This window comes from Neovison vison, chromosome 1 (assembly GCF_020171115.1).
Source record: "Neovison vison isolate M4711 chromosome 1, ASM_NN_V1, whole genome shotgun sequence".
NCBI lineage: Eukaryota > Metazoa > Chordata > Mammalia > Carnivora > Mustelidae > Neogale > Neogale vison.
This window is the reverse complement of record NC_058091.1, coordinates 26839516-26853868: the sequence shown is the minus strand read 5'-3', so window position 1 is coordinate 26853868 and position 14353 is coordinate 26839516. Positions and strand designations below refer to the sequence as shown.

The 14353-nt window shown below is 36.6% G+C and overlaps 1 protein-coding gene across 3 annotated transcripts in view; it reads right to left on the bottom strand.

Moving 5' to 3' along the window:
• HACE1 (HECT domain and ankyrin repeat containing E3 ubiquitin protein ligase 1) overlaps window positions 1-14353 on the bottom strand; it is a 119239-nt gene that overhangs the window by 93332 nt on the left and 11554 nt on the right. For all 3 annotated transcript variants that reach the window (XM_044244910.1, XM_044244928.1, XM_044244918.1), the window contains exon 5: window positions 11505-11580. In XM_044244910.1, coding sequence (XP_044100845.1) covers window positions 11505-11580 — 76 coding nt within the window. The remainder of the gene's footprint in view (window positions 1-11504; window positions 11581-14353) is intronic.

Genomic DNA, 14353 nt, shown 5'->3' with positions numbered 1-14353 from the left:
CATACATAAATAATAATACATAGGGAGGATAAAATACTTAAAACTCTACCACTCAAAGATAATCAATGTTAAAACTTTGGACTATGCTACCCATGCATTTTTCAATTGATTGTTTTCTGTTAAAAAATACATCATGAAACTTGTTTTAAAATGGCAGCTTAAACACATGCATCGACTTCTATTTCTTCTCCAAACATCACTGAAAGGACAATAAAGAATACCTTTTCTTCAAAGACAGACCCATTACAATAAAGAAAAACAAGATTATAATAGCAACAAGTTTTGCAAGTTAAAAGCTTTTGCTAAAAAACTAGCAAAAAGTTTTGCAAGTTAAAAGTCAGTAAAAGAACTGACCAAGTTCTGATTGATCAGAACAAAAACCTGAATCCTAAACCAGTAATAGAAAAAGCCAAGGAAGATGATTCAGATCACTGAAATCCCAAAAGGTTCAAGAATTGGAGGTAAGCACCTTGCATCTCTTTAAGTAGGGATGAACTGGTGGATTTAGACCCTTATATCCCCAACCCTCCCCAACTCTTCCAGGACAATAACTGCCCCTTCCCAATCCAAGAGAACCCAAGAGACTTGAAAACAATCTCTACACAGGTGACACCAAGCACAATGAAGCAAGAATATCACATTGAAAAAGGGAGACGAAGTCAATTTTATACACCAAATACTGAAATCCTGAAGAATTCTCCTCTACCTAATATCCAGAATGCTAACTCCCTCTAGGCAATTGTTAGAGTTTACCCTGAAGAATCTAACCAGTTTGAGAATAAATGCCTAAAGAAATTGCTATCATGGGGCGCCTGGGTGGCTCAGTGGGTTAAAGCCTCTGCCTTCTGCTCAGGTCATGATCCCAGGGTCCTGGGATAGAGCATGGAGCCTGCTCCCCCCTTCCCCCTCCTCTCTGCCTGACTCTCTGCCTACTTGTGATCTCTGTCAAATAAATAAATAAAATCTTAAAAAAAAAAAAAAAGAAGAAGAAGAAGAAAAAAAAGAAGAAGATTCTTCTTTAGGAAGAATCCTAAAGGCAAATGCCCAAGAGATCACCCTATGCTGAAGTCCGTGGTGAATAAACCTCATTCATTCAAATGGGAGTTTGAAAGACAAAAATACAAAAAACAAAACAGAAACATACAAAGAGCAGACAAGGAACCATTAATATTTAAAAAACAAAACAAAACAAACAAACAAACCTTCAAAAAAAAAAAAGCCAGGGGCGCCTGGGTGGCTTAGTCATTAAGCATCTGCCTTAGGCTCTGGTAATGATCCCAGGGTCCTTGGATCAAGCCCCACAGAGAGCTCCACACTGGGCTCCCTCCTCAGCGGGAAACCTGTTTCTCCCTTCCTACTACCTCCCCTCTTGCTTTGTCTCTGTCAAATAAATAAATAAAATCTAAAAAAAAAAAAAAAAAAAAAAAGTTGTATTTAATACTCTTAGAAAGAAAACATACTGACAGCATCCTTCAAACAAGAACAGGATATATTTTTAAAGGACAATGAAAAACAAACTTCTGGAAATTAATATTGTGATAGAGACATGCAAACTCAACAGACTTAGAAGATAACATGGAGGAAGCCTCCCAAGAAGCACAAAAAGACAAAAGTAGAGAAACAAGAGAAAAAGTAAGAAAATTAAAAGATTAGCCCAAGAGGTCCAATATTCAAATAACAGGAACCCAAAAAGGAGAGAACAGGGAAAATAGAGGGGTGAAATTATCAAAGTATTTTAAGGAAAATTTTTTCCTGAGTTCCCATTACATGAGTTTCCAGGATGATAATGCCTCAGTATTACCCAGCCAAACGGATATAATTAAACCAAACCCAGACCTATAATCCTGAAATTCTAAAACTCTAAAGACAAAGTGGTTCACTAAGTTTCTAGAGTCAAGAATTTAAATGGTGGGGTGCCTGGGTGGTACAGTTGGTTAAACGTCTGACTCTTGGTTTTGGCTTGGGTCCTGATCTCAGAGTTGAGAGATCCAGCCCCACATCACTCTCTGTGCTCAGTGAGGAGTCCATTTAAGACTCTCTCTCCTTCAGGCGCCTGTGTGGCCCATGTCATAACCCCAAGGGTCCTCAGATGGAGCCTTGCATTGGGCATTGGGCTCCCTGCTCATCTAGTATCCTGCTTTCCCCTCTCCCTCTGCCTGCTGCCCCACCCCCCGCTAATGCTCTCTCCCTCTCTGTCAAATAAATAAAATCTTTAAAAAAAAAAAAGGACTCTCTCTCCCTACTCCTCTGCCCCTCTCCCACCCCATGCAAACCCTCTCTTTCTCTCATAAATCTTAAAAAAAAAAAAAAAAGGAAAAGAATCTAAACAGCAAACAGCACCAAACTTCTGAAAGCTAGAAAACAATGAAGCAATGCTTTCAAAATTCTAAGGGAAAACAATGTCCAACCCAGAATTTTATTGCCAGCTCAATTACTAATTATTAATGATTAATATTAATCAGACTCAAAATTAAAGTAATGCAAAGTATCAACAAATTTATTTTCCATTAACTATTTCTCAGTTAACTACTAGAAAATGTGTTTCAGCAAAGTGACAGAATAGTTATCTGCAAAGACAGAGAATCCATATAAAAAAGAATCTGAAACAAGAGAAAGGCAAAAGGAACATCCAGAATGATGGTGAAGAGACATTCCAAACAACTGTGAAGGAAGCCTAGAAATCTCCCAAACCAGCTTAGAGAGGACAGAAGTCTCCATAAAAGACTCCTTTGAAGTTAATCAAGAAGATGAAAAACAATGAATACTTATCATGAGGATATTTACAAAACTCAGGGAAAACTTCACAACGAATTAATAAGTACTCAGAAAAGTGTGTGTGTATGTGTGTGTGTGTGTGTGTGTGTGTTAATCTTAAGCTGCAATAAGACAAAAAAGACAGAGATTGAAAAGGTAAAGATAAAATTGTCTCTACTTGCAGATGACATGACCATCTACATAGAAAACCCCAAGGCATCTACCAAAAACTCCTAGAACTAATAAGTGAGTTCAACAAGGTCACAAGAATACAGTATCAACACACAAAAAAGGAATTGCATTTCTACATACTATCAGTGAACATGCAGAAACTGATATTAAAAACATAATACCATTTAGTATTGCTCGAAAGAAAATGAAACTTAGCTACACATATATACTTAAAACATGCACGAGGTCTGTATGGTGAACAGTACAAGAGGTAAACTTTCATTTACAAAAAGAAATCAAAGACCTAAATAAATGAGGAAACATACTGTGTTTACAATAAAGTTAACAATTCTCAAACAGATCTATACATTTAATAAAATCTCAGTAAATATCCCAGCAAGGTTTTTTTTGTCATAGTCAAGCTTATTATATAAATACATTTATTCTATCTATAAATTTCTGGCAAAGAGACCAGAATAACTAAGACAATCCTAACATAGAAAAATAAAACGGGAGGCATTACTCAACCAGATATTAAGGCTTACTATTTAGTATGTATCTACAGTAATCAAGACAGTGTGGTATTGGCAAAGGGACAACCACATAGATCCATGAAACCCAGAAAAAAGTCCATATAATTATGTCCCGTAGATTTTGAGAAAGATGCAAAACGAAATTCATGCAGGAAGAATAGTTTTTCAACAAACAGTGCGCAAGTAATTGGACTTGAGGGGAAAAAAAAGCACGCTTGGGTGGCTCAGCTGGTTAAGCGTCTGCCTTCGGCTCAGGTCATGATCCCATGGTCCTGGGATTGAGTGCTGCACCAGGCTCCTTGCTGAGGAGTCTGTGCCTGCCACTGCCTGCCACTCCCACTGTTTGTGCTCTCTCCCCTTCACCCTGACAAAAAAATAAATAAAACCTTAAAAAAAAATGAACCCCAACTTAAGCATTACATCTTACACAAATATTAGCTCAAAATATATCACTGATTTAGATGTAAAATATAAAATAATAAAAAGTTAGAAAAAAAATCTAAGAAGTCTTGAAGATCTAGAGTTAGGGAGAGTTCTTAAACTTGGTAACAAAAGCATAATCCATAAAAGTAAAAACTGAGAGTGGCCTTCATCAAAACTGCAAACTTTTATATAAAAGATCTGTTAAGAATTAAAATGGCAAGGGCGCATGAATGGCTCAGTCGGTTGAGTGTTTGCCTTCAGCTCAGGTCACGATCCCAGAGTACTGGGATTGAGCGACACACTGGGCTCCCTGCTCATCAGGGAGTCTGCTTCTCCCTTGCCTGCTGCTCCCCATGCTTCTGCACTCGCTCACTCTCTCTCTTTCTATCTCAAATAAATAAAATCTGTTTTTTTTTTTAAAGAATTAAAACAGCAAACTAGAGATTAGGAGAAAATATTTACACATCACATACCTGATAAAGGACCAGTATCTTCGTATATAAAGCACTCTCACAGCTCAAGGTTTAAAAGTAATCCAATTTAAAAATGGGCAAATGACATGAATTGACAACATTTCACATAGAAAGATATAGAGATAGCAAAATTACTCGAAGAATACAAAAATATTAACTCAAAGGGATACATGCTCCACAATATTTATAGCAGCATTATCTACAACAGCCAAACTATGGAAACAGCCTAAGTGTCCATCGACTGATGAATGGATAAAGATGTGATATAGAAACACGAGAGAATATTATTCAGCCAGAAAGAATGAAATCCTGCCATATGCAATGACATAGATGGAACTAGAAAGTACAATGCTAAGTGAAATAAATCATTCAGAGAAAGACAAATATCGTATGATTTCACTTATATGTGGAATTTAAGAAACAAAAAAAAAAGGGGGGGAAGGTGAGGAGGGAGAGGGGAGAGGCAAACCAAGAAACAGACTCAGAAACAAACTGATAGTTACCAGAGGGGAGGTGGATAAGGGGATGAGTTAAACAGGTGATGGGGATTAAGGAGTGCACTTGTTGTAATGAGCACTGAATGACTACATTGTATACCTGAAACTAATATAAAACTGTAGATTAACTAACTGAAATTTAAATAAAAACTTTAAAAAAGAAAAAAAAATACAGATAGCAAAAAAACACATGAAAAGATGTCAATTAGGCAAATGCAAGTTAAAACCACAATGAGGGGCGCCTGGGTGGCTCAGTGGGTTGGGCCGCTGCCTTCGGCTCAGGTCATGATCTCAGGGTCCTGGGATCGAGTCCCACATCGGGCTCTCTGCTTGGCGGGGAGCCTGCTTCCCTCTCTCTCTCTCTCTCTGCCTGCCTCTCCATCTACTTGTGATTTCTCTCTGTCGAATAAATAAATAAAATCTTTAAAAAAAAAAAACAAAAAACACAATGAGTTAGCAACTATATACATGTATTATTATGGCTAAAATTAAAAAGAGTGACAACATCAAATGCTGGGGAGGATACTGAAAAACTAGATGATTCATATATTGCAACTGAGGGTACAAAATGTTCCAGGCACTCTGGAAAAGTTAGGCAGTGCATTTTAAAACTAAACATGAGGGGTGCCTGGTGGCTCAGTGGGTTAAGGCCTCTGCCTTCAGCTTAGGTCATGATCTGGGGGTCCTGGGATTGAGCCCCACATTGGGCTCTCTGCTTAGCTGGGAGCCTGCTTCCCCCTCTCTCTCTCTGCCTACTTGTGATTTCTATCAAATAAATGAATAAAATATCTTAAAAAAAAATTAAACATGAAACTACGATACAATCCAGCAATTGCATTCTTGGACATTTATTCTAGAGAAATGAAAAGTTTTATGTCCACACAAAAACCTGTACATTAATGTTTATGTTTATAGCAGCTTTATTCAAGATAGCCTCAAATAGGAAATGATCCAGATGCCCTTCAACAGCATATGGTTGAACAAACAATGGTACATCTACACCAAGGAATACCAGTCAGCAACATAAAGGAACAAACTACTGATAAATACATCAACCTAGGTCAATCTCCACAGAATATGATGAACTTACAAAAGCCAATCGTAAAAGGTTCCATACAATATGATTCCAATTATGTAACATTCTCAGAAAGACCGAATTTTAGAAATGGAGAACAGATTAGTGGTTGCCAAGGGTCAGGCATGGGATGAAGGGGAGAAAAGGTGTAGTTACAAAAGAGCAACATAAAACATCTTTGTAGACTTGGAAATGTTCAGAATATTGACTTGAGTAATGAACAAATGGACCTACACAGGTAATAAAAATGTATAGAACTTACTATAAATACACACGCACTCTGATAAAACTGAGTACAAATAAACAAGTAAAACTGGGGCAATAGCAACAAGAAAAATTTTATCAGTATAAACATCCTAGTGATGATATAATACTACCATTTTGTAAAATGTTACCACTGAAGGAAACTGGGCAATATATAGAGAGCATTCTTCTGTATTATTTCTTACAGGTATATATGAATGTACAATTATCTCAATTTTTTTAGAATGCAATTATGAACTCTATGAAAATCAAAATGGTATGTAATAAAAATAATTATAGCAAACTATTTGGCCTAAATATGAATAGTATGTATATAATTTTAAAAAATCAAAATACTGAAAAAAATGATCTAATTAAAATCACAACTATATTGAAAAGGTGTGGGGTGCCTGGGTGGCTCAGTGGGTTAAAGCCTCTGCCTTCGGCTCAGGTCATGATCTCAGGGTCCTGGGATAGAGCCCCACACTGGGCTCTCTGCTCAGCAGGGAGCCTGCTTCACTCCCCCACCCCCACCGCCTGCTGCTCTGCCTACTTGTGATCTCTGTCTGTCAAATAAATAAATAAAATATTAAAAAAAAAAAGAAAGAAAGAAAAGGTGTAAGAGAAATGTGCTTGTACCTGGAGGTGGGGCTGAAAAAGAGAGCAAATAGCCTTATCTTCCATAAAGTCAATTGATGATGCCTAAAACTAAAAAATCAAAAAAAGAACAATAGTAGCATGCTATTTAGAGGTGAGGAAACAAAATTTTCATATCTATTAAAATAGTTGAGAAGCACTAACTACAGAGTTAGAAGTATAGAGAGGCTGGAGAAGAAAGTCAAGAGAATATTTTCTTTTCTTGGGGGGGGCGCAGATCACCATATAGATGTATATTTATTTAAGGTATAATGTCATACAATTCAAATGCCATACTATCCATCTATTTGAAGTAGACACCTTAGGGCTTTTGGTATAGTTACAGTTGTGCAATCATCACCACAATCAATTTTAAAACATTTTCATTTCCCCAAAAAGAAACCCAGTACCATTAGCAGTCACTGCCTATTTTCTCCCTTGTCCTGAGATGGATAGGTAAGACACATGTCTCACCCTAATTTTACACCTGCATAATGTAAGTCAACATTGCCTTCAGTATTTATTACTGATGTTCTTTTTCTTTGTTCTCACAGATCTCTGTTAGAGGCAATGAATTCTCTGAACAGTCGTTGGGGAATGATATAGGCAGCATCATCAAACAAATATTCCATCACTCCTATTGCTTCACTTTTATAATTTTGCTAAGTTTAGAACAAACCAATTTAAGTCTAATTATCTCACCCTTGATAGCAGTATGTATAAGGTGGGGAAAAGTCTATGAAATCCTACCATGATTTTGTGGTTTATGGTGCTAAATGACAGCCTTTGCAGACACCAATACTTTGAATTGTTCTTCTGCTTGTCACTATCTCCAGGCCATCCTTTACTTAGTAATACTCAGGATGGGTGAGCATAAAATGTACTTCATTCAAAAAGTAGTAGGAGAAGGCAGCTGGGTGGTTCAGTTGGTTAAGCGTCTGCCTTTGGCTCAGGTTGTAATCCCAGGGTCCTGGGATCGAGCACCATGTCAGACTCCCTGCCCAAAGGAGAGCCTGCTTCTCCCTCTCCTTCTGCCGCTCCCCCTGCTTGTGCTTTCTCACTCTCTCTCTCTCCTTATCAAATAAAAAAAATCTTTAAGAAAAAAAAAGTGGGAGGAGAGTGATTTTGAAGGTGAAGGTGTGAAGGGCAGGCTTTCTACCACAGGAATCATTCTGAAGAAAAAATGCACATCCAGAAGCTAAAGATCTGGAAAGTGATCCCCATAACTATCCATGCCAAAGACCTTTGGGAAGTCTCCATGAACCCCCCGGGATACCTGAACAGCAGTTAAATGCTCTCTCTCACCTCCAAGCCTTCACAAATCTATTCTGTAAAACCAAAACTGTTCCCCACCCCTCTCCCAACCCCACAACGACCACTTTCACCAGTCTAACTTCTTTTTTTTTTTTTTAATTTATTTGATAGACAGGGATCACAAGCAGGCAGAGAGGCAGGCAGAGAGAGGAAGGGAAGCAGACTCCTCGCTGAGCAGGGAGCCAGATATGGGGCGTAATCCCAGGACCCTGGGATCACGACCTGACCCGAAGGCAGAGGCTTTAACCCACTGAGCCACCCAGGCGCCCCACCAGTCTAACTTCCATTTGTCCTTCTGGCCTCAGCCCATGTGCTATGTCCCTGGGATACTTCTTCTAATGCCCTAGGTGAGGACGGGTCCCCTGCTAGACCAGTCTTCTTGTAAGGAAAAGTAAGATAAAAACATGGCAGGAGGCACATCGAAAAGACTCAACTACAGAGAACAAATTAGGGGGGCGAGTGGGGGGGAAGATGCTAAATGGGTGATGGGCTTTAAGGAGAGTACTTGTGATGAACAATGGATGTTTTATATAAGTGATGAATCACTAAATTCTACTCCTGAAACCAATAATGCACTAAATGTTAACTAACTTGAACTTTAATAAAGACTTGGAAGAAAAAAAAAAACTTTCCTGTCTTCCTTTTAAGTTTGGGCACAACAAGGACCATATTCATGGCTCTATCCCACAACAGCAAAGTGCCTAGCACATAGTAAGTATACAAGAAATTCCTGTTGAAACAAATGAAGGAAGAAATACGAGGAGTCCTCTGGGAGAATAACCAGCCTAGAAAGCATGCAGTCAACAGTTCTCTCTTTTTGTAAGAAAAATCCTGGGACTTTTGGCTCCTCAATGAAGGCTTCTTCCAACTCAGGAGCCATTGGCTTTACTGTCCCACATGTTTGGTGACAACTATTCAGTTCTGCAGCAACACATTTTCACCATCCCAGCTTCCTTCAGCTGATGGGGTCAATGGCCCAGCTGTTGAATTAATTCCTTCATGGTGTTCTGGGACTAGGAAGAATCATGTTGGTTGCCAGAATAGTTTCTAAGAGGAGGAGGCACATTATACCATTCAGGCCAAAGGAGAAAAACACCAAGGTTGGTCAAGCAGAAAGAGTGCAAAGACTGTTTTTCTATAATAAGTTTTGTAGAATCATCTGACTCTTTAAATAGGTGTATTAATAACATTTTAAGTAAAAATTTTATTTTTAAAACTTTTCTCTACTTCCCCTAAAGTTCAGGAGTGAACAGGAGTAATCAGCAGTAAAAATTTATGTTAATACTGAACATCTTATCTTGCCTACACTAGATAGTGTTCAAAAGATAGGGTCTGTCAGTTGCACAGTTTTATAATCATCAGTAGTAGAGCATCATTTGGCATCTTGCAGATATTCATTCCACAGTTTTTCTTTATAGAATAGATAGCAGTATGCTGTTAATACAGGACAAAATCGGGTGCCTGGGTGGCTCAGTCAGTTAAGCATCTGCCGTGGGCTCAGGTCATGATCTCAGGGTCCTGGGATTGAGCCCCATATCTCGCTCCCTGCTTGGCAGGAAGCCTGCCTCTCTTTCTCCATTTAATTGCTGCTCCCCCTGCTTGTGCTCTCTCTCTGTGTCAAATAGGTAAAGTCTTTGAAAATATATACATATAGGAGAAAACTGGGAAGCCTGGGTGGCTTAGTTGGTTAAGCATCTGCTTTCAGCTTAAATCATGATCCCAAGGTGTTGGGATTGAGCCCCGAGTGAGACTCCCTGCTCCCTGCTCAGCAAGGAGTCTGCTTCTTCCTCTCTCTGCACCCTGGCTCTTGCGCTCTCTCAGTGTCTCAAATAAATAAATAAAATCTTGAAAAAAATATATTATGTGTGCATATGTAATATACATATATATAAAAAAATCTAGATTATCACAGGAATTGTAGATTCCATATAATAATCATGATGGAGCTTATTCTTTATCTTTAATAAGTCATTCATACAGAATAAAGCAAATCTTAGGTAAGCTGTTTTTTAATGCTCAGCACCCCCACCTTCAAAAAATTTTTTATTCAGAAAGTCTTGAAAACTGGCATGGTAAGTAAATAATATTCTTCATCCACAAGTTAAAAGATTCAGAATCTACAAATACTACCAAGAAAGGTAAAAAAAAACAAAACATTTTTTTTAAACCTAGAAAAAGAATCTTAACTAGAGAGAACAAACTAACAGTTATCAAAGGGAAGGCGGTTGGGGGATGGGTGAAATAGGTGTAGGGGATTAAGAGTATACTTATCATGATGAATACTGAACAATTTATAGAATCATTGAATCACTATAGTATACACTTGAAACTAATAAAACACTGTATGTTAACTATACTGGAATTAGGATTAAAAATTCTAATAAATTTTTTCAGCTTTATTGAGGTATAATTGACAAATAAAACTGTAGGATATTTCAAGTATACAATATTGATTTGACAGACATCTGAAAGGATCCTCACCATCCACTTAATTCATACATGCATAATTTCACATTGGGAAGATAAAATTTAATATATAAAATTTAACATCTTCTGTCCCAACTTCTAAATAATTTCTCCATAATCACATAATTCTATTTTATCTCTACTTCTAAGGTGAATAATGTTCCATTAAATAGTGACAACGATTAAAATTTTTAGATTTCATGTACAGAACTGTTGAATCATATATTGTACATCTGAAACTAATGTAACACTGTATATTAACTTCATTAAAATTAAAATAAAAATAAATTTTAAAAAATCTTTGGACTTCAACAATCTTTTCAGAAATATCCCACACTACCTCCAAATAATATCAATATGGATCAAAAATATATTAACTTATTTTTGAAAAGAAAGTGACATAGCAAAATGGATAAAAATACTAGTTTAGCTAAGATATAACAAGTCTGAAGGAGACAGACCAAAATATTAACAGTGATTATCTCTGAGTGCAGAGGATACAGTGAGTGATCATTCCATTACTTTTTTCCTTTCCGCCTAGCCATTCAATTTTTCTGAAATGTACGTATTAAAATAGTTTTAAAGAACATAATAAAAAAATAGCTCTCCTATAATGAACTCATAACACAGCAGACATGCTCCTAAAACATCCCCTGAAATTCAATGACAAAGCTAGAGGAATAAGCCTTCAAAATAAATGAAAGGTCACAAACAAAAAGCAGAAAGGAGAAACATAAGTGAACCCATAACTTCTCTTAATAAATACAGTACAGAACTAGAACTAGATCTTTCTGCATCTTCTTAACTACACAAAGAAGTAACCTGCAGAAACACTTGCGCTGCACTTTGCATTACTATCACCTTCGATACGATTTTCAAAAAAGTATTTTAAAACTCTCATAGAATTCTTAGCACTTACTGCTGTAAGGCCTTCATTATTACAAATGTTGACATCAGCACTGTATTCTAATAATTTACTCATGCATTTCTTCTGCCTGAAGAGAAAAAAGAGACACAGATAACTGGTATGAGAAAAATAGGCAAATGACAATTATTTTACTGAAATATTGACTACACTTAACATTAGCTGATGGCAAGTATCAATCTATAGGTTTTTTTAAACAAACGTTATAACATTTGAAATAAATCGAAAAAATTGTGACATATAAAAATATGTAACAGTGTATATATAATACCATATTATGTACCATGTAACATATACAGTATTAACATGGATATACATAATAGTACTATATATGCAATATGCAGAATAAATAGTATACATGTGTACATGTTACCATTTACTCAATCAGATCCTAAATTTCTTCATGCCATGAATTGTATATTTCTTTAATAAACTTAGTATTAAGCATAGTTAGGTACTCTCAGTGAAATTCAATAAAACTTTATTGACTGATTATTAATTATTCAATCTTCTAACTTATAGCTAAATTTTTATTAACTGAAAAAATCTTTTTAAAAGGAAACAAATTACTTTTCTAGCTTTGGTTTTTGTACCTGAAATGAAATTAAATACTTAAAATTGGCATTATAATCAAAGAAAAGAAAGAAAAAGTTATGAGTAAACTTGTAAGTTCAACATTTACAAAGCTCATCTAATACACTGTTCTGAAAACCATAGGAAATAAATCTTCAATAATCCTGAGACAACAGAACAGACAGCCCTATTAAAAAATGAATACATTGTTTAAAACATGTGTATGTGTGCCTATACCCATATTGCTGGATTTTGAAAAGATCTTCAAAAGCCTGTTTTAGACCACTGGCCTATTGCCAAAATAAACACTTAGGTGGAATGGGCCAGGAAAATAGTCCTAAGGAGGTGTTCAGGGAGTGGCTGAAGAAAAGCAGAAATTGGGGCACCTGGGTGGCTCAGTGGGTTAAACCTCTGCCTTCAGCTCGGGTCATGATCTCAGGGTCCTGGGATCGGGCCCCACATCGGGCTCTCTGTTCAGTGGGGTGCCTGCTTCCCCCCCACCCTGCCCCCACCCCACCTCCGCCCTCTACACCTGCCTCTCTGCCTACTTGTAATCTCTCTGTCATAAATAAATAAAATCTTAAAAAAAAAAGTAGAAATCCATAATGCTCCCCAAACAAATAATGAATTGTAAAAGACAGCAATATTAGAGAAATGTATCCTTTATCTCTCATTTAAAAATCATTATTAATACTTTATAGAATCTCAGTAGGTCAAAACAATCCACTAAATGAGCACTTATTTTGCCAGGAATTAGAGCTAAAATATTAATTAACATATGGGCTGTTCCCTTTACAAAGTCAAAACTTCGCCCAAAAAATTAAGAAAAAAAATCATGTTTCAAATGTGACCAACAAGCAACCTAAGAACACACAACAATTTTGAAGTCTTTTTTTTTTTTTTTTAAATCTCATATAATCATGAAGAATACTGGATCCTCCTGTACAGGAAGTAACTATTTTCCTGCTCAGATACTGCAACAATTATGGGAAGCTTATGGTAACCTAAATGACACAAGGGCAAATCATCCTAGTGCTGCTCTGCGGTAGCTTAACAAGCCTTCTACTGGAAAGGAGGACAATTCAGTACCAACATACCCAGCATTAACAGTTAATGAGAGGAATGTAGAGCAGGCCAGAAGAATTATAATACTCATCTAACAACAACTATGGGAACAAAACAGAAAATAAACTCCCAAAAACTGATGGACAAGGAAAAGGGGCAGAAGTCCCCCTGACTTCTGCTTCAGTCTAGACAAATATAAACTCATAAAGATATTATAAAAAAAAGCTATTTCTTTCTTTCTTTCTTTTTTTATTTGTCAGAGAGAGAGAGCACATGCACAAGCAGGGAAAGCAGCAGGCAGAGCCACTCAGGTGTCCCTAAAAAGCTATTTCTGAAAACATCAGAAATAACATGCACTCAAACCACTCAGCAAATAGTTATGGAGCAACTTTAAGTTGTACAAGCAATTAAGTAATAAAAACTAGTTTCAAATATCAAAATTAATCTTTATAGAAACAGAAAGGGTATCCAAATTAGATGTTATGGTAGGGTTATAAACTATTCTTACTCCTCTCTTCACTGACTTGCCATGTGAATCAAGTGGGTTCTGTCATATTTCTTCACCTTTAAATGTAACAGTCTCCAACTTAAACGTTCTCACACCCCCAACCAAAAAAGATAAACATGTAAGGTGATAGTGATGGATGTGTTTACTAACTAAATGAAAAGAATTCTTTCACAGTGTATATGTCTATCAAATCATAATGATGTACACTTTAAAAATCTTACAGTTTTGTTGGTTATACTTTCAACAAAGCTAGGGGAAAAAAAAAGGTAATGATCTCCTAAATGACTTAAGTCTCTGACTACAAGGGCAATAGACATTTTAACCCCACTGTGCGCCAATCTCTCCTTTCACTTACAGTTGTTGATCTAGAGTACTGAGATATTTTTCTATGTGTAATTTTTTGAAAGCGCTTTGTCACTATCCGATAATGTACCTAACCTGAGAACAATTCACCAAGGAGTGAATTCAGCAAGATGTATGAACTTAGGTGTGACAAACTACAAATATAACCAGTGTTACTAATTACTATAAAAATGGTTGGTAATCAGAACATTTTTTACCTTTTTACGTATCGCAACAGTGGACAACTGGTTCACACGCTAAATCAAGAACTGGATCAGACCAAACAGGGTCAAAGGAGTATGCCTTTCCATTGTCCAACCTAGATATCACTATAATTCTTACATTTTTGGTTCCA